The following is a 20,819-nucleotide window of genomic DNA, read 5'->3' as shown; positions in this document are numbered from 1 at the left end:
TACATTGCTTTTTGGAGTGAAAATGGTACAGCCACTTTGAAAACATTTTGATAGTTTCTAATAAAGGTAAACATATACTTAGCATATGATCCATCCATACCACTGCTAGGGATGTACCCAAGTTAAATGAAAACACTTGCCCACACAAACCCTTGTATATTAATTTTCATAACAGCATTGTTCATAGTAGGCAAAAAGTAAATACTCCCAAAAGCCCTTTATTAGATAAATGGATATTTCATGCCACATTCATACAATGGGATTCTAAGCAGCAATTAAAAGGAAGGAGCTACTGATACATACATAAATTTCAAAAACATCATGCTAAGGGAAAGAAGCCAAACTCAAAGGTTACACACTATATGATTATATTTATATGAAATACTAAAAAAAAAAGTTTAAAAAGCATAACTATAGTGACAGAAAATCAATGGTTGCTTGAGGATGTGCGTGAAGGGAGAGAATTGACCGTAAAAGAACACAGAGTTATTTTGGGAATGATGAAAATGTTCTATATTTTTGATTTTGGTGATAATTTGTTAAAACTCATTAAACTGTACATTTTAAATGAGTGAATTTATTATATGTAAATTATACTTCACTAGACCTGACAAAAGGGATGCATTTATATATTGAAACGCTGAAGTGCTACATGAGGTATTCCAAATGGTAAGATTTCCAGGGAGGCAGGACGAGTCTGTTTTCACATGTTGTCAACGTTGTGTTATATGTGATCTCATCATGTGGCCCCAATTATTTAGTAAAACTCTGTTACATACATGAGCCTTGGTTGGGAGATGGGTTCAAGGACATGGGACTGCACCCTATATCAGTGTTCATGTCTGGTGAGAGATAAAGAGGATGAAAAGAGGAAAAAACAAATTCCACAGAGAGAAGGAATCCAAGCAGAGCAGACCATGTAATTGTAATACACTCAGGAACTTAGGGGAAATCCTGGAGACTTATTTCTTAGTTTTATAATCCATTCAATAGGATCTAGATCAATTACATCAAGATCTTAAAAGGGGTGGAAAATTAAACTAATATCTGGATTACAGCTAAAAACATAGTGAGTTTTCAAGATATTACTTTCAAATAAATTGTCCCTAGACCACTATCCTTGCATATAAGCTGACTAGCTCCAGTTGAACATATATTCCACTTTGAAGTAGGATATGAAAAGTAGATTTATTCCAAATGGTGATGGTGGGAGTCATATGTCTAATAAATCACTCACTCAATTGATAATAAGAAAATGTAGACCTTTAATTGGAAAAATATTATATATGTTTATTTTTATAATATCCTTACTAATGGAAAATATTCATATTAAATTAGGTTTAAAAAACAAAATAAACTAACATGTACCAATCAATTATTTTTATCAATAATTTATTCAGGATATTCATTAAGACATCCATTGGATGAATCAAGTTATTTTCAGAGCCTAGTTTTATCTGCTTCATATATTAGATGCTCTAATACTTCTGCACATATTTGTTCCCAGTCCATGAATTCTCATTAGCTGGCAGTCTATAAATCACAACCTTAGAAGTTATTTCCTATCTATATAAACTTTTAACTGCCTTTAAAAGGTGGAGGGAAAAGAGAAGCCTATTTCTGCTGTATTACTTGAGTCTCTCCCAGCTATGATTCATTAATCTTATTATCTATCACTAAGAGTGGTAAATTAAAGGATATGGACCAATTTTCCTTTCAACATTTAAAACTAATACTACACAGCAAGGAAAAATGATGTTGATAAAGAAAAGTTTTAAAATATCTGTCATTAACCGAGACAAATTAAACACGTACTCTGTTTGGTTTGGTTTGATTTCATTTAATAGCATTATCTTCCTACAGGACTTACCAATTGGCATATATTTTCAAGATTTTTGGCCAAACATTTTGTTTTGTTTTAGATTTTAAAAATCTACCTTAATTTATTAGCCTTGTGTCAATGACAGATTAAGTCATGTACAGATACTTCATTTTTTATCTTACATTGTCATTTCCCCCACTAGAGAATGAGTTCTACTCAGGCAAAAATAGTGTTTTATTTATCTGTGTTACCAAGATCTCCACAATCTACAAGAGATTTAGCTAATTAAGTGAATAAGTGGATGAATAAATGGATGGATAAATGAAAGAACCATTTTGACCAAATATTTCTTTATACTATTCAATGGTATAAGTATATAGGCCCACAGGACAAAACACTCATACAATTTAGTATCTTAGAAAAAAGTGTGTCTCAGTCAAAGAATTGTCATATATCTTTCTCCACTTAGCTAAATTTAATTCATGTCCATGATCAAAAACTCCATTAGTCTTTTTCTATGTTGCCTTGTCTTTCTATAGATATTAATGCCCAGTCCATAAACTTAGCATATTAATTTTAAAACCCAGTCCCTAACTTGTATGAACATTAAATGAGGAATAATTAATGGTTAAAGTGGTACAAATCAAAAAGGTTATCTCTAAAAAAGACAAAAGGTTATCTCTAGATAATATTTCAGAATTAACCAATAAAAAGAACTCTTTTTCTATGCTTGGTGGGTTGTAGACCAAATCAGTATCAAAAGAGCAGTAACCAATCTTCAAGATAGATAAGATTCTCTGAACAAAAATTGTAGAACAGATAATCTCTCTGTCACACCTCCCACTCCCATCCCATTAGTCTCTTTACTGCCTCTCTTACATCTTTGTTTCTGAGGGTGTAGATTAGAGGGTTGAGGCTAGGGGTGACAACAGTATAAAACAGGGCAATGAACTTGCCTTGATCTTGAGAATTTCCCGAAGATGGCAGGAGATATATGCACATGGCTGGAATGAAAAAGAGGGATACAACCATAAGATGGGCTCCACATGTCCCAAAGACTTTCTGAAGTCCCGTTGTTGACTGCATCCTCAGCACAGCCTGGGCAATGGCACCATAGGAGCCGAGAATGAGGATGAGAGGTATCAGAACAAAAATAGAGCTCGTGACCATGAGAGTCAGCTCATTAGCATGGGTATTAACACATGACAGTTGTAGCAATGCTGGAACTTCACAGAAGAAGTGGTCCACTTGGTGATGTCCACACAGTGGTACCCAGAAGATAAAGGAGGAATGAAGTGCTGAGTTAGTAAACCCACTTACCCATGAAGCCACAGCCAAGAGATGGCAGAAACGAGGGTGCATGAGGACAGTGTAATGCAAAGGTCTACATACAGCTACATAACGGTCATAGGACATCACCATCAGTAGTACACACTCTGTGGTTCCCAGTGCAAGGGAAAAGTAAAGTTGAATCATGCAACCAGCATAAGAGATGGTTTTTTCTGGGCCCCAGAGGTTGACTAGAAACTGAGGGATAGAGCTGGTGGTGTAGCAGAGATCCAGAAAAGAGAGGTTTGAGAGGAAGAAGTACATCGGATTGTGGAGATTGGAGTCCAGGTATGACAAGATAATGATGAACAGGTTGCCTATCAACGTCATCAAGTAGAATGTCAAGATAACCATAAAGAGAACTACTTCCAAATGAGGCCAATTAGAAAAACCCCGTAGAACAAAGTAGCCTTCAGAACTTGCATTTTTTGCCTTCATCATTAATTTTTTTTCTGTACCTGAAGAAAGAATCACATAAACTCAAAGTCTGCCCACTCACTGTCAAACCGTTGCAAACAATTGGGAAAAATTCTACTGCCATTATGACAGTAGAATTTTTATAGCTTTATTTTTATGTTCCAGTCAGACATTTGTCCTGTTGTCAATACAATCCATAACTTCTCCAGTGAATGAGTTCTTTCTATGCATCCCGAAGTTAGCATTTACATAAATGAAGATTAAAGATATTCCAGAGCCAAGAAGACGTTTTTCATGAAAAAATAATCTTTTTTTACAAAAACACTTTAATCTTATTCCCCTTTTCTGCATTTCCAGGTTATTTCTAATTTTGCTGTTACAGACAAAGGAACATCTGCAGTCTTAATAATCTTACATATAAAAGAGAGTTTACTGTAAGATGAAAAACAATTCAGTAGTAACTTTAAAATGTTAACATTGGGTGAAAAAACAAACTTGAATTGAATATGACTATAGAAAGAACAAAATATTCTTATTTGTTTATTTATGCTACCAGTTTATTTTCAGACAAAAAAGAACACACAATGGAAGTCTAAACAAAGACACATGCACATGCGCACTCACACCAACTTATGAATATTCACAGTGTGAGCTAAGCTGAAGGTCTCAGTCCTGATTAATTGAGAAATGAAGTAGATTAGGTTATTTAGTGATGGACTGCTTCCAAACATAAATGAGAATATAACTAATTTTGAAAGACAAAAAAAAATTACAGAGTCAAAGAAAACTGTAGAGAGGGAGCAACAGAAAAAGGGATGATGTTTGGAGCAGGAAAGAGAAGAACTCTACTTTTGGTATTTGGAATTGAAAGGGTATATATCACAGAGCTGTGAGACCTGGACAACAAGGCTTACAGATAGTTTCCACAAAATTTCATCTACTTCAGAACAATAGCTAAGACCTTATTTAAATTGAGTCATAATTTATAATTACTTCATGTCTTAGGTTTTCTACAATTTGGAACAGAGATTCTGAATAGAAAATACACTAATTTTTAATACACAAAGACATGTGAATATTGCATGATCCAATAACAAGTTCATCTTGTGGTTGTTCTTTTGTAAAAAATTAAGTTAAGAAATTCAAGTATATACTAATAGTTTGATTTTCAGTTGCATATTTTTCTCTCGTGCATTATCAATGTTTCATTATCAATCTTTCATTTTCAATATAAAAGATAAACACTCTTTTATTATATAGTTATTGCTATAAAACAAAGTAACCAACCATTTAAATACCCCTAAATAACCTTGCCACTTCTGCTCTTCTCACACTCTCTAATAGAACAAAAGACAAATTCAACCAAAACAGATCCACCTTCAGTCTTTTGAGGGACGTTTACTGGCTCAAATACTGTAATCTTGACTCTAAAAAAGATACAAGATATGTTTAATTGGTTGGGTTACAGCTGGAGAGCTAGGAATATTGAATGTGGCTTAGAATGATTCAGTCAGGCACAAAGATATCTATATGCTATTTAGTATGATTGGTAATGTAAATGATCATTATTAACCTTTTAAGGGATAATGGAAAATTTCCAAAGGATTTTTTTTTAATTTCCCTAGATTAAGAGGTAACATCCTACAAGATATTTGAACTCAAATGCTGTGGGGACATTTTCTGATGCAGATATAATTTTCTTCCTTTATAAACCTGCCTGAATTCCTTACTACATTAATTAAAAGAAAGTGGCAGTTTTGTGATATTTCTTTACCTGTTGTATGATCTGACTTTCAGCATTCTAAAAGTAAAAAGAGATAAAAGGGACGAAAAGTGTACAGAATTAGTGAAGAGAAAAGTTTGGAGCTTTACGGTTTGATTTTCTTCTCAGTGGAAAAGAGGGAAATGAAGACCCTAACAAAGGTATATTTTATGAACTATGGAACAAAATATCTTCTCTCTTCCTTAAGTCTAACATTATCAGGGAAATGGATGGCTTAGCCCTCTCTTATCACCCCCATTGTTACTAAGACATTTTTGTAATTCTTGTCACATTCACTCTTATACTAAACCCGATTCTTAAGCAGTCCTCCATCAACTTCTTTCAGTACTGACCTTCCTGTGTTTATCCACATTCCCTGTTGTTCTCATCCTGGTCTATACCTTCATCATGTATAAAGTGCTGCGAGGCTCTCTGGTTATCATGTGACCTGAGAACATTAACTTAATTGCCCTCCTATACCATCTTTGCTGACGCATGGAATCTAACTATGGAAAGCAGAATCTGAAAGTATCTGTGATTTTCATTGTCACAGAAGAAGGAGCCTAAATCTGTCCAAAAGATTTTCTTTTAGCAGAACCTGGGAACTCTTTAGGGCATTTAAGGTATCAGGGGATGGTCCCCTTATCCCAGAGCAAATAGGGCATTAATGGAAACAAAACAAATAACGGGACTGTCTTTCCTTGACCGGGGCCATTGAGAGGATAAATCCCAAAGTTGCAATGAATGCTCTTCAAGGAGCTGTCCTGGTTACAATGGTGTAACATTCACAAGATAAAACACTTTGCAAAAATGCCTGCAGATTAATGTTGTAGTAGTACTGAAATGACAATGGATTTATCACCAACCAACATGGAAAAAGTTGCTTTGAGTTCTATTGACAGTGAAAATATGGGTTATACTGAATCACTTGATTTTTTTTTCCACAGCTCCCCGTGGGGCTAAAGCCTAAATTTACAAGAAAACTGATTAGAAGTAGGGGAGGTTTGGGAGCCAGGAAACAGAAAAACTGGAACAAATTAAAATGAAACTTTTCCTTAGTAACATGGTGCTCTTTGAGAGCCTACCTAAACCATTTATGTCTTCCTAATTCGCTTTGAGATTCAATTCCAAGTTTATGCCTGCAAAAGTTTAGAAATTAATCCAGGAGGAGAGAGGTCAAGATGGCAGCGTAGACAGACTCTGAGCTCACCTCCTCCCGTGGACACAGCCAATTTAGACTACTCGTGGAAAAATTACCCCTGAGACAGAACTGAAAACTGGATAAGAGGAACTCCTGCAACAAAGGACAATCCTAATTGAGGTGGAAGAGGCAGAAACGCCCTTCTGGAGAGGAAAAACAGGGCGTTCGCAAGCCACCAGCTTCACGGCTGCCCGGGAGAAACCCACAGGTACGCAGCCCTCCCTGGAGGAGCGGGGACCTGAGCTGGGGAGCGGCCCCACTGGGGGCATTTTGTGGACCCAGCACAATTGAGATGAGTGGCATAACATCTGACTTTGCCTGCTACTACAACATTGGGGAGTAGCCCCAGAAAAGCTGGTTCACAAAGAAATTAAAACCGGCTCTTAAAGGGCCCACACCCAAACTCACCCATTTCAGAAAGCAACCTAAAATCACCAGAAAGAAAGGTGCACAGTGCTTTGGTGAAAAGAGACTCGCCTGATAGGCCCTGAGTGCATCTCGGTGAGAGGTGAGCCCTCTCCCCGGACTGGGAGATTGGCGGCAGCCATTGTTGTGGCCTGGTGTGGGCGTGCTGACACAGATGCCATTGGAGTTCTCCCTGGGGCCTGCTAGCCCAGGGTCTGCCCCACCGACTAGAGCACCGATTTAATCCAGCTCAGCCAGGGCAGGCAGCTCACCCTAGAGACTGGCCCCACCCAAAAACAAGCACTCAGGCAACATGTGGGCCTGCATAGATTGGTGACTAGCTTCTCTGCAGCCTGGCAACTGAGCCCACTTCAGTGGGGCAGGACATGCACAAGGAGCAGGTGGAGAGTGTGGGGCAGTGGTGGAGTGTGTGGGGCTCCCGCCATGGGGACACTGGATCCACTTCAGAAGGTTGGGGCATGCACACAGGGCAGGACTGTGTTGAGTGTGTGTGTGGACCTCTGGGTGGCAAGGCTTGTGAGATGCAGAAGACTTGTGCTTCTCAAAGACCCACATAGGGGGTTTGCCGCACTGTCCAAAGCCTGAAACAATTGGGTGCTCCCATGCTGGAGGCCAGCCCCACCCAGCTGCAATCCTCAGAGAGCTGAAAAGAGACCTAAAGGCTGGAAGCTTATAGCAATTGTAAGCCCTTGAGCCTAACGACCAGCCACACTAGGGGCCTACTCACTTAAAAGAAATACTGCAACACAAATTATTAGAACTTGCAGCCAACTGTGCTGGGTCTCCCCACACCTGATAAAGAGACTGAAGGGCCCACAACAACTACAAGCAGCTGAGCTTACAACAGCTGTCCAGGAGCATAACTTGGCCTCCCTGGGAGCCTACAGGGAGAGCAAACAGGACACAACAGAAGGACACACGTAGCCCACATAGGGGTCACCCCTGGAACATTGAGAACTGAGGGAAGCACACTGCAGGCCTCCTAAGGCATCACTTATATAAGGTAACCTATCCAAGAGCAAGAGACGTAGCTGACCTACCTAATACGTACACAGAAGCACAGGGAAAGAGGCAAAATGAGGAGGCAAAGGAATACCTTCCAAGTAAGGGAACAGGACAAAACCCCAGAAAAGGAACTAAGTGAAACAGACATGAGCAAACTACCCAACAGAGAGTTCAAACAAAGAGTGTTAAGGATGTTCACTGATCTGGGGAGAAGAATAGATGAACTCAGTGAGAATGTCAACAAAGAAATGGAAGATATAGAAAAGAACCCCTCAGAAATGAAGAATACAATACGGGAAATGAAAAATTCACTAGAGGGACTCAAAAGCAGAGTAGAGGATACAGAAGAACGGATCTGCGAGCTGGACGAAAGACTAGAAGAAATTACCCAAGCTGAACAGGTAAAAGAGAAAAGAATTAAAAAGAGTGAGGACAGTCTAAGGGAACTCTGGGACAACATCAAGTGCACTAACATCCAAGTTATAGGTGTCCTGGAAGGATAAGAGTAAGATAAAGGGGCAGAGAATCTATTTCAAGAAATAATAGATGAAAACTTCCCTAACCTAAGGAAGGAAACAGACATCCAGGTACAGGAAGCACAGAGAGCCCCAAACAACATAAACCCAAAGAGGCCCACACCAAGACACATCATAATCAAAATGTCCAGAATTAAAGATAAAGAGAGAATCCTAAAAGCCGCAAGAGAAAGTCAAGTTACATACAAAGGAAACCCCATAAGGCTATCAGCTGACTTCTCAGCAGAAACCTTACAGGCTAGAAGAGAGTGGCACAATGTATTTAAAGTGCTAAAAGGAAAAAACTTACAGCCAAGAATACTCTACACAACAAGGTTATCATTCAAAATGGAAGGAGAGATCAAAAATTTCCCAGACAAGCAAAATTAAAGAAGTTTGTCACCAAGAAACCAGTGCTACAAGAAATGTTATAGGGACTGATTTAAGGAGAAAAGAGACCACAAATAGGAAAAATTATCTGTTTCCATGATAAGAGGGTAAGGGATACAAATGCACAAAAAAGAGGTTAGATATGATATCAAAAACATAAAATGAGGGAAGAGGGGAGTTAAAGAGTAGAGCTTTCAGACAGAGGTCAAACTAAAGAGAGGATCAATTGTGGATAGAAGGAGAAAGGAACAGAGAAGGACTACTAAAACACTGAGAAAAAAAGTTAAAAAATGGCAATAAGTACATACTTATCAATAGCTACTTTAAATGTCAATGGACTAAATGCTCCAATTAAAAGGCATAGGGTGGCTGATAGGATAAAAAAACAAGACCCATACATATGCTGCATACGAGAGACACACTTCAGACCTAAATACACTCACAAACTGAAAGTGAAGGGATGGAAAAAGATACTCCACGCAAATGGCAATGAAAAGAAAGCTGGGGTAGCAGTACCCATATCAGACAAAATGGACTTTAAAACAAAAACTGTAAAAAGAGACAAAGAAGGGCATTACATAATGATCAAGGGAACAATCCAACAAGAGGATGTAACACTTGTAAATATCTATGCACTCAATGTAGGTGCACCTAAATATATAAAGCAATTATTAACAGACATAAAAAGAGAAATAGACAGTAACACAAAAATAGTAGGAGACTTTAACACTCTACTTACACCAACGGATAGATCATCCAAACAGAAGATCAATAAGGAGACATTGGCCTTAAATGACACACTAGAACAGATGGACCTAGTAGATATATACAGAGCATTCCATCCAAAAGCCGAAGAATACATGTTCTTTTCAAATGCACATGGAACATTCTCCAGGATTGATCACATATTAGGCCACAAAACAAGTCTCCATAAATTTAAGAAGACTGAAATAATACCAAGCATCTTTTCTGACCACAACGATATGAAACTAGAAATCAACTATAGAAAGAAAATCCACAAATACGTGGAGATTAAACAAAATGCTACTGAAAAACGACTGGGTCAATGAAGAAATCAAAGTAGAAATCGAAAAATACCTGGAGACAAATGAAAATGAAAATATGACATGCCAGAGTTTATGGGATACAGCAAAAGTGGTTCTAAGAGGGAAGTTTATAGCAATACAGGCCTATCTCAACAAACAAGAAAAATCTCAAATAAACAATCTAAAAATGCACCTAAAGGAACTGGAAAAAGAAGAACAAACAAAGCCCCAAATCAGTAGAAGGGAAATAATAAAAATCAGAGCAGAAATAAATGAAATACAGACTAAAAAAAACAATAGAAAAAATTAATAAAACCAAGAGCTGGTTCTTTGAAAAAATAAACAAAATTGACAAACCTTTAGCTAGACTCACCAAGAAAAAAAGAGAGAAGGCACAAATCAGTAAAATCAGAAATGAAAGAGGAGAAATTACAACAGACACCTCAGAAATACAAAAGATTATAAGAGAATACTATGAAAAGCTATATGCAAACCAATTCTACAATCTGGAAGAAATTAATAAATTCTTAGAATCATACAACCCTCCAAAACTGGATCAAGAAGAAGTAGAGAATTTGAATAGACCAATCACCAGTGAGAAGATCGAAACAGTAATCAAAAACCTCCCCAAAAATAAAAGTCCAGGACCAGACGGCTTCCCTGGTGAATTCTACCAAACATTCAAAGAAGACTTAATACCTATCCTTCTCAAACTCTTCCAAAAAATTGAGGAGCGGGGGAAGCTCCCTAACTCATTCTACTAAGTCGACATTACCCTATACCAAAACCAGACAAGGACAACACAATAAAAGAAAATTACAGGCCAATATCACTGATGAACATCGATGCAAAAATCCTCAACAAAATACTAGCAAATCGCATACAACAATATGTTAAAAAGATTATACACCATGATCAAGTGGGATTTATTCCAGGTATGCAGGGATGGTTTAACATTCGCAAATCAATCAACGTAATACACCACATTAATAAAATGAAGACTAAAAATCACATGATCTTCTCAATAGATGCAGAGAAAGCATTTGACAAGATACAGCATCCATTTATGCCAAAAACTCTGAATGAAATGGGTATAGAAGGAAAGTACCTCAAATAATAAAGGCCATGTATGACAAACCCACAGCTAATATCATCCTCAATGGTAAAAACTGAAAGCTATCCCTCTAAGAACAGGAACCAGACAAGGATGCCCACTCTCAACACTCCTATTTAACATAGTGCTGGAAGTCCTAGCCAGAGCAATCAGGCAAGAAAAAGAAATAAAAGGGACCCAAATTGGAAAAGAAGAAGTGAAACTATCAATATTTGCAGATGACGTGATTTTATATATAGAAAACCCTAAAGAATCCACCAAAAAACTTTTAGAAGTAATAAATGAATATGGTAAAGTTGCAGGATACAAAATCAACATGCAAAAGTCAGTGCATTTCTATATACTAACAACGAAGTAGCAGAAAGAGAAATTAAGAATAAAATCCCATTTACAATTGCAACAAAAAGAATAAAATGCCTAGGAATAAACTTAACCAAAGAGGTGAAAGATCTGTACACTGAAAACTATAAAACATCGCCGAAAGAAATTGAAGACACAAAGAAATGGAAAGATATTCCATGCTCTTGGATTGGAAGAATTAACATAGTTAAGATGTCCATACTTCCTAAAGCAATCTATAGATTCAATGCAATCCCTATCAAAGTTCCAACAACATTTTTCACAGAAATAGAACAAAGAATCCTAAAATTTATATGGAACAACAAAAGACCTGAATAGCTAAAGGAATCATGAGAAAAACAGAAGAAAGCTGAAGGTATCCCACTCCCTGATTTCAAAATATCCTATAAAGCTGTCATAACCAAAACAGCATGGTACTGGCACAAAAAACAGACACACAGATCAACGGAACAGAATCGAAAGCCCAGAAATAAAGCTACACATCTATGGACAGCTAATCTTTGACAAAGGAGCCAAGAACATACAATGGAGAAAGGAAAGTCTCTTCAACAAATGGTGTAGGGAAAACTGGATAGCCACATGCAAAAAAAATGAAAATAGACCATTGCCTTACACCATAAACAAAAATTAACTCAAAATGGATTAAATATTTGAATGTAAGACCTGAAACCATGAAACTTCTGGAAGAAAACATAGGCATTATGCTCTTCGACATTGGTCTTAGCAACATATTTTCAAGCACCATGTCTGACCAGGCAAGAGAAACCATAGAGAAAATAAACAAATGGCACTACCTCTAACTGAAAAGCTTCTGCACAGCAAAGGAAACCATCAACAAAATGAAAAGACAACCTAACAATTGGGAGAAGATATTTATTTGCAAACTATACATCTGATAAGGGGTTAATCTCCAAAATATATAAAGAACTCATGCATCTCAACAACAAAAAAACTAACAACCCAATTAAAAAAAGTGCGCAAAAGACCTGAACAGACATTTCTCCAAAGAAGATACAGAGATGGCCAACAGGCACATGAACAGATGTTCAGCATCATTAATTATCATGGAAATGCAAATCAAAACTACAATGAGATATCACCTCACACCCATCAGAATGGCTATAATTAACGAGACAGGAAACAAGTGTTGGATAGGATAGGGAGAGAAGGAAACTCTCATACACTGCTGGTGGGAGTGCAAATTGGTGCATCCACTATGGAAAACAGTATGGAGATTCTTCAAAAATCTAAGGATAGAACTACCATACGATCCAGCTATTCCACTGCTGGATATTTACCCAAAGAACATGAAAACACCAACGTGCAAAGATACATGCACCACTGTGTTGATTGCAGCATTATTCACAATAGCCAAGACTTGGAAGCAACGTAAGTACCCCTCAAGGGACGAATGGATAAAGAAGATGTGGTATATATACACAATGGAATACTACTCAGCCATAAGCTACAATGAAATCCAGCCATGTGTGACAACATGGATGGACATTGAGGGTATTATGCAAAGTGAAATAAGTCAGAGGGAGAATGTCAAATACCATATGATCTCACTTATTAAGTAGTAGATAATAACAACAATAAACAAACACATAGAGACAGATATTGGATTGGTGGTTACCAGAGGGGAAGGGAGGAGGGAGGGGGGTGAAAGGGATAATTAGGCATATGTGTGTGGTGATGGATTGTAATTAGTATTTGGGTGGTGAACATGAGAATGTGACGAAACCCATGGAGAAATAGAAGTATAATGATGTACACCTGAAATTTATACAATGTTATAAACCAATGTTACCGCAATAAACAAAAAAAAAGAGACTTCTATGATCAAAAATCTGCCAATAAATTGGATAACCTAGAAGAAATGGAAAAATTCCTAGAAACACAATCTACCAAAGCTGATAAAGAAGAAATAGAAAATCTGAACAGACCGATAACGAGTAAGGAGATTGAATCAGTAATTACAATTCTCTCAAGAGAGAAGAGCCTAGGACCAGATAGCTTCACTGGCAAAATCTATTAAACATTTAAAGAAAAATTAACACAAACCCTTCCCAAAATTTTCAAAAAATTTGAAGAGGAGGGAAAACTCACAAACTCATTTTATAAGGCCAGCCATGCCCTGATACCAAAGCCAGATAAGAATACTACAAGAAAAGAAAACTACAGTCCAGCCATTGGTACCATCCATTTAGGGAACGCAGCCTGTGACGCCACTCAATCTGGAGTGATTACAGAGCCCAGTCCATAGCTCTGCCTAATCACAGAGTCCAACCAGTGGCACTATCCTATCATGGAACACAGCCTGCACCTCTTCTCATCAGAGGTGATTGCAGAGCCCAGCTAGTGGCCCTACTGATTGTGGAACACAGCCAGAAGCCCTGGCCAATCAGACACCCCACCCAGTGGTCCCACTTGAATGTGGTCTTCAGCCAGTAGACTCACCCTAACCTCAGAGCACAATCAGAGACCTTGCCCAATTAAAGAACCCAATAGTAAGCCCCATCTGCCCAGTACACTACCAGCTGACATATCCAATACCCCAAGCTGAGCTAACTGATGGAGATCTGTCCCTACTGATGCAAACTTATAAGGTCTAGAAAAGGAGACCACTTACTCAAATGCACAGATACCAACAAAAGGAATGAAAGATCATGAAGAATCGAGTAAATAGGGCACCACCAAAGGAAACCAATAGAGCTTCAATAACTATGCTAAAGAAATGGAGATCCAAGAACTATCTGATAAAGAATGATATTAATACTCTTAAAGAAATTCAGTGAACTACAAGAACACATAGGAAAACAACTAAACTAGATTAGGAAAACAACACATGAACAAAATGAGAAGTTCAACAAAGAAGTGGAAACCGTCAAAAACAAACAAATGAACAGAAACCCAAGACCATCAGAATACGACTTAACTGAAGGATTCAATAAAGACCTTCAACAGCAGCCTCAGCCAAGCAGAAAAAACAATCAGTAAACTAGAAGATACATCATTTGATATTACCAGTTAGAGGAGCAAAAATAAAAAAGAATGAAAGACTGAAGAAAACCTACTGGACTTATGGGATACCATCATGTCAAAAAATATATGCATAATCCCAGAAGGAGAAGAGAAAGAAAAAGGACAGAAAGTCTATTTAAAGCAATAATAGTTGAAAAAATCCCAAACTGGAGAGAGAAATGAACATCCAGATTCACAAAGCCCAAAGATACCAAATGGATTGAGTCTGAAAAGGGCTACACCAAGAAACATTGTAATTAAATTGCCAAAAGTCAAAGACAAAGGGAAAATTTTGAAAGAAACAAGAGAAAATGACTCATCACATACAACGGAGCCCCTGTAGGCTATTAGAGGTTTTCTCAACAGAAACTTTATAGGCAATGAGAGAGTGGAATGATATTCAAAATATTGAAAGAAAAAAAACTGTCAACCAAGATACTATACCTAGCAAACCTGTCCTTCAGAAATGAGAGATAAAGACTTTCCTGAGCAAACAAAAGCTGAAGGTGTTCATTACCACCAGAACCGCTTTGCAAGAAACTCTAAAGGGTATTCTTAAAGTGGAAATAAAAGGACATTAATTAACACTGGAAAAACATATGAATGCTTAAAACTCACTGTAATGGTAAACACATAGTCAATGTCAGATTGCCCAATATGGCAATGGTGGTGCATAATTCACTTACAACTCCAGCTTAAAAGTTAAAAAACAAATGTATTGGGGCCAGTCTGGTGGCATAGTGGTTAAGTTCGCCCGCTCCACTTTGGTGGCCCAGGGTTCGTGGGTTCAGATCCTGGGTGCAGACCTACGTACTGCTCACCAAGCCATGCTGTGGCGGTGTCCCATGCACAAAATGGAGGAATATGGGCACAGATGTTAGCTCAAGGCTAATCTTCCTCAGCAAAAAGAGGAAGATTGACAATGGATGTTAGCTCAGGTCCGATATTTCTCATTGAAAAAAAAATGTATTAAAAATAATCATAAATACAATAATTTGTTCCTGGATATACAATATAAAAATTATGTAAATTATAATATTAATAACCAAAAATGAGAGGGAAGAGAAAAGTATAAAGTATTGTACTGAAATCACATTATCAGCTTAAAACAGGATGTTATATGTACGACATATTTTATGTAAGCCTCATGGTAACCACAAAGTAAAAACCTGTAGTAGATACACAAAAGATTACGATAAAGACGTTAAAGCATATTTCCACAAAAATTCATCAAAGCACAAAGGAAGACAGCAACAGAGGATGCAAGGGATAAAGGATCTACAAAACAGTCAGAAAACAAGTAACAAAATGGCAAAAGTAAGTCCTTACCTATCAATAATTACTTTAAATGTAAATGGATTAAATTCTCCAATCAAAAGATATAGAATGGTTGAATGAAGAAATACAGGATACAATGATATGCTGTCTATAAGAGGTTCACTTTAGCTTTAAGGACACACATAGACTGAGAGTGAAGGAATGATAAAGGATATTTTAAGCAAAAGGTAATCAAAAGAAAGCAAGAGTAGCTATACTTATATCAGGAAAAATAGACTTTAAACTAAAAATGGTCAAAATAGACAAAGAAAGTCATTATATAATGATAAAGGGGTCAATCCATCAAGAAGATATAACAATTGTAAATATTTATGAACACAACATTGGAGCACCTGTATATATAAAGCAAATACTAACAGAACTAAAAGAAGAAATAAACAGCAATATAGTAATAGTTGGGGACCTTAATTCCCCATTCTCAGCAATGGTTAGATTATCCAGACAGAGAATCAATAAGGAAACAGCAGAATTGAACATTGTAGACCAAATGGACCTAAAAGACATATACAGAACTTTCATTCCAACAGCAGCAGAATACACATTCTTCTCAAGTGTACATGGAACTTTCTCTAGGATAGATCACATGGTAGGCCACAATACAAGCCTTAACAAATTTAAGAAGATAGAAATTATATCAAGTATATTTACGACAACAATGGTATTAAAATAGAAATTCATAACAGTAGGAAAGCTGGAAAATTCACAAATACATAGAAATTATACAACACATTGTTGAACAACCATTGGATCAAAGAAGAAATCAAAAGGAAATAAAAAAATGTTTTGAGGCAAATGAAAATGGAAATGTGCATACCAAACTTTACGGAATGCAGCTAAAGTAGTTGTAAGAGAGAAATTTATAGAAATAAATGCATACGTCCAGAAAAAAGAAAAATCTTAAACAGCCTAACTTTACACCTCAAGAAACTAGGAAAAGAAGAACAAACTTCAGAGGCCAGAGTTAGCAAAAGGAGGAAAATAACCCAGATTAGAGCAGAAATAAATCAATAAATAGAAAAATAATAGAAAAGAGAAACAAAACTAAGAGTATTCTTTGAACAGATAAACAAAACTGACAAACATTTAGCTATAGACTAACCAAGAAAAAAAGAGAGAGGATCCAAATAAATAGTATTATAAATGAAAGAGGCGACATTACCACTGATGCCACAATAACATAAAGGATTGTAAAAGACTACTATGAACAATCATATGCCAACAAACTGGACAACCTAGAAGAAATGGATAAACTCCTAGAAACATACAACCTACCAAGACTGCATCACGAAGAAATAGAAAATCTGAATGCACAAATGTGACTGGAAGTTCTACCCAGAGGAATCAGGCAAGAAAAAGAAGTAAAAGGCATCCAAATCAGAAAGGAAAAAGTAAAATTGCCTGTTTACAGATGACATGATCCTGTATATAGACAATCCTGAGGATTCCACCAAAAAAAATTCAGAACTAATAAACAAATTCAGCAAAGTTGCAAAATACAAAGTCAACATACAAATATCAGTTGCATTTCTATACACTAACAACAAATTATCTGAAAAAGAAATAAAGAAAATAATCTCATATACCAATAGCAACAGAAACAATAAAATACTTAGAAATAAATTTAACCAAAGAGGTAAATGATCTGTACACTGAAAACTATAAATCATTGATGAAAGAAATAGGAGATACAAATAAAAGGAAAATATCCCATGTTCATGGATTGGAAGAATTAATATTGTCAAAATGTCCATACTATCCAAAACCATCTGTAGTTTTAATACAATTACTATCAAAATTCCAATGGTATTTTTTACAGATGTAAAAAAATATCCTGAAATTTGTATGGAACTGCAAAAGACCGTGAATAGCCAAAGCAATCCTGAGAATGAAGAACAAAGCTGGAGGCATCACACTACCTGATTTTGACCATACCATAAAGTTAAACGGTTTTGATTTCTGTTCCGAGCACATAAGAATGTGTGTTCACTTACGTTTGTACCAACCACACTAAAAAAAAAATGGGCAAATTTGGTAGGTTTCTTACAAATTCCTAATTTGATTATGATGCTCCAACCTCTTTTTAGGTAACCCATGTGGCTGTCAGTATTGAATGGTGGGGGCAGGGGGAGATGGAGCAAGAGAAGACTCTATAACAGGTCCAGGCTGTAGTACCAGGTGACCGATCACATGAGTGCTATGACTAGGGTGACCATATTTGTCACACTTTATACACAATATTCAATAATATTCCCTTTTACTATCAAAAATGTGCTATTTAGCTGATAAATTATACAGTCACCTAAAAGATCCAAGGTACATGAAGTGTCTATGGAAAATAAGAATGCTATATGGAGCCTCTGGCAAGCTCTAATGGGAGAATTGGAGCTCATGCTGACAACCATTTTCTACTTGAAAAGGAGCTTCTAGCTTGCTATTCATCTCCGGTCAGACTAAAAAGCTGACAGGCCACTAAGTAGAGAACTTGAACTGCCTCTCATGAAATGAGTATTATCTGATCTACCAAAATCACAAATTAGACATGCAATGCAACATTTAATTTTTAAACATAAATGTCATACACAGACAAGGCCTGAGCAGGACAGAGGCAACATATAATTCCTTTGCCTGTGATGTTCCAACCCATTTGTTACACACAAGTAAACTGTATGTGCTAATAACTCAGGCTTCTGTGATAGCTCTTCCTACAGACTTACCACTTCTTCAACCTACACACACAGCCTCATGGAAAGTGCCCTCTGGCATGGGAAGTTCTCTATGACAGGTTAACATCAGAGTAAAAAGTTAAACTTGAGTCTGCACAGAAGTGAACTGTTAACTGAATCTGAGTTTGACTCTGCTAACTTTTTATTCTTTTTTAACACTTACCTACCCACTATTCAACTTAAGAAATAAAGCACAATATTATCAACAAATTTGAAAGCTCATGTTTACTCCTGCTTAGTCATAATCCTCCTTCTCAGAAGTGATCACTATGCTGATTTTTGTTTTATCTTTTTTGTGTGTGTGAGGAAGATGAGCCCTGTGCTAACATCTTCCAATCCTCCACTTTTTTTTTTTTGCTGAGAAAGACTAGCCCCAGGGCTAACATCTGTGCCCATCTTCCTCCACTTTATATGGGACGCCGCCACAGCATGGCTTGCCAAGCGGTGCGTCAGTGTGCGCCCGTGATCCGAACCGGCAAACCCAGGGCCGCCACAGCGGAGCGCGTGCACTTAACAACTTGCGCCACCGGGCCAGCCCCTGTTTTATCTTTATTATTTCCTTATATTTTATTACATGTTAATATATCCTTACATAATATAAAATAAGATTTTGCAAGTATTTAAACTTAAAGTAAATGGCATTATGTTATATATATTCATCTGCATCTTATCTCTTCAAGCCCCTGTTAAGCAGAATAATTATGCACTAGAGATCATTGTGATCATTATTTCTGGAATGTACGAAACCAAACGCCTCTTTTAAGGCTTGTTTCTCACAGAGGTTCCTAACAAATCCTTCACCTGTTTGCCATTCTGAGGGAGCGAAATGATTATGCTGATTGTACTAAAAATGTTTCAGGATTGAAGGTTAAAATAATATTGAGGTGATGGCCCAGTGCTGCAGCAGAGCTCTGAGTAGTGTCTGCAAAGGGAAGAGTTCATGGAGTAAGACTATCTGACTCACTTTAGCCTTCAACAATAAATAGTTCTTTAATTGTCTCTTTCCCCTCTAAAAGAGATAACTCTAGAGATTATATCACTATGTGAACTAAGAGGAAACATTGGAAACCTTTAAATAGCTGCATTGAGCATAGGGATAAAACATATCTCATCAGTTCTACTCTTCCAAGTGTGACAGAATCCTTAGAGATGTGGAGAAAATGAGCTCATCACTATCAGTCTCTGTACCTAGCAGCTCATTAATGAGATCCCAAGGGTCCACCTTCCTATTTAGAAAGAAATGAATACTTTGAAAATCTCCCTACTTTTCTAGCTTTCAACAGCAAACATTGCTCTTTACCTAGGCCTGTAAAGATGTCCACACTCATTCCGGGACAGTGCATGAGCAAATGCAACAGGTCTAAAATTTCTCAGAAAATAGTAAGGACTACCATCAATAAATCAAACCACAGGGCCACAGTCATTCCTCTCTACCCTTCCAGAACATAACTGCCATAAGGGTAAATAAGGTAATTATGTAGGGAATTAAGAAACAATCTCTGTTTCTTTTTCACTTAGAGGACAGGGAAAAGGCAAGAAAGACACAAGTGACGACCAAAACCCTGGAATGCTGTTTCTATTTAGATTCATTCATCCATCAATCACATAAGGAATTATCTAACATTTAAATATCCATGTATTTTTTTATGTACTCTGTTTTCTAAATCTAAAACCATGGACTTTTAAGGTAGCAAGCAGGAAAAAAATAGATTGACTTTTCAACAGACCAGTATCTTGTGTGAGTGAGGAAATGTTTGGGTAGTGCCAAATATCTTACTTAGAGCACATGCAGCCAAGTAACCTAATGGAAACTATGCTGGATATTATCAGTGACATTATTATTTGGATCCAGCTCCAACAAAGGTTTTGGTGTTTGATCTCTACAAAGCATTTCAGTTATTTTTGTTTAAATGTGGTTATAAAGGGGCATTATTTTTTGTGACCTACTACATTTCTTTAAATGTTGTGAAAAATTAGTGAGGTGATGTGTTCAGTTCTATGGTTGTGTTAGTATGAAATAAGAAACCTGAGTTGCTAGGAAGTTAATACCTTAGGGAATCAGTGGAGCCAGTGACAAAGACAAAATCTTTGACTCCATAAACCAGGCTAGTAATTGATTACAATAAGTTTAATTGTATGAGGAGTATGAGATTAAAGAATATTATTTACCTTGTGGAGTTAAAGTTATTTTGTGGCCAAATCTAAATAGAAACCTCAAACTAAATTTTTTAATTTACTTTTGAAATTTTATTTATCTCATTTTAATGTGTAAGTAGTATACATTCATGGTTTTTTCAAATTGGCAAATTATAAAGTTAAAATGAAAGTCCCACTTCTTCCAACCCTA

At 36.8% G+C, this 20,819-nt stretch overlaps 1 protein-coding gene across 1 annotated transcript; it reads right to left on the bottom strand.

Annotated features, from left to right (window-relative positions):
* Positions 1-2,653: 2,653 nt before the first annotated feature.
* On the bottom strand, positions 2,654-3,607 carry LOC101387264 (olfactory receptor 2J3). The gene has a single exon (XM_004441737.3). The coding sequence runs from the start codon at positions 3,590-3,592 to the stop codon at positions 2,654-2,656; it is 939 nt and encodes a 312-aa protein (XP_004441794.2). The 5' UTR covers positions 3,593-3,607.
* Positions 3,608-20,819: the final 17,212 nt, after the last annotated feature.

The sequence above is a fragment of the Ceratotherium simum genome, chromosome 13 (genome assembly GCF_057802395.1).
Source record: "Ceratotherium simum simum isolate JZ-2026a chromosome 13, ASM5780239v1, whole genome shotgun sequence".
NCBI lineage: Eukaryota > Metazoa > Chordata > Mammalia > Perissodactyla > Rhinocerotidae > Ceratotherium > Ceratotherium simum.
Note: the sequence above shows the minus strand (reverse complement) of the source record. Positions and strands in the feature narration are given on the sequence as shown.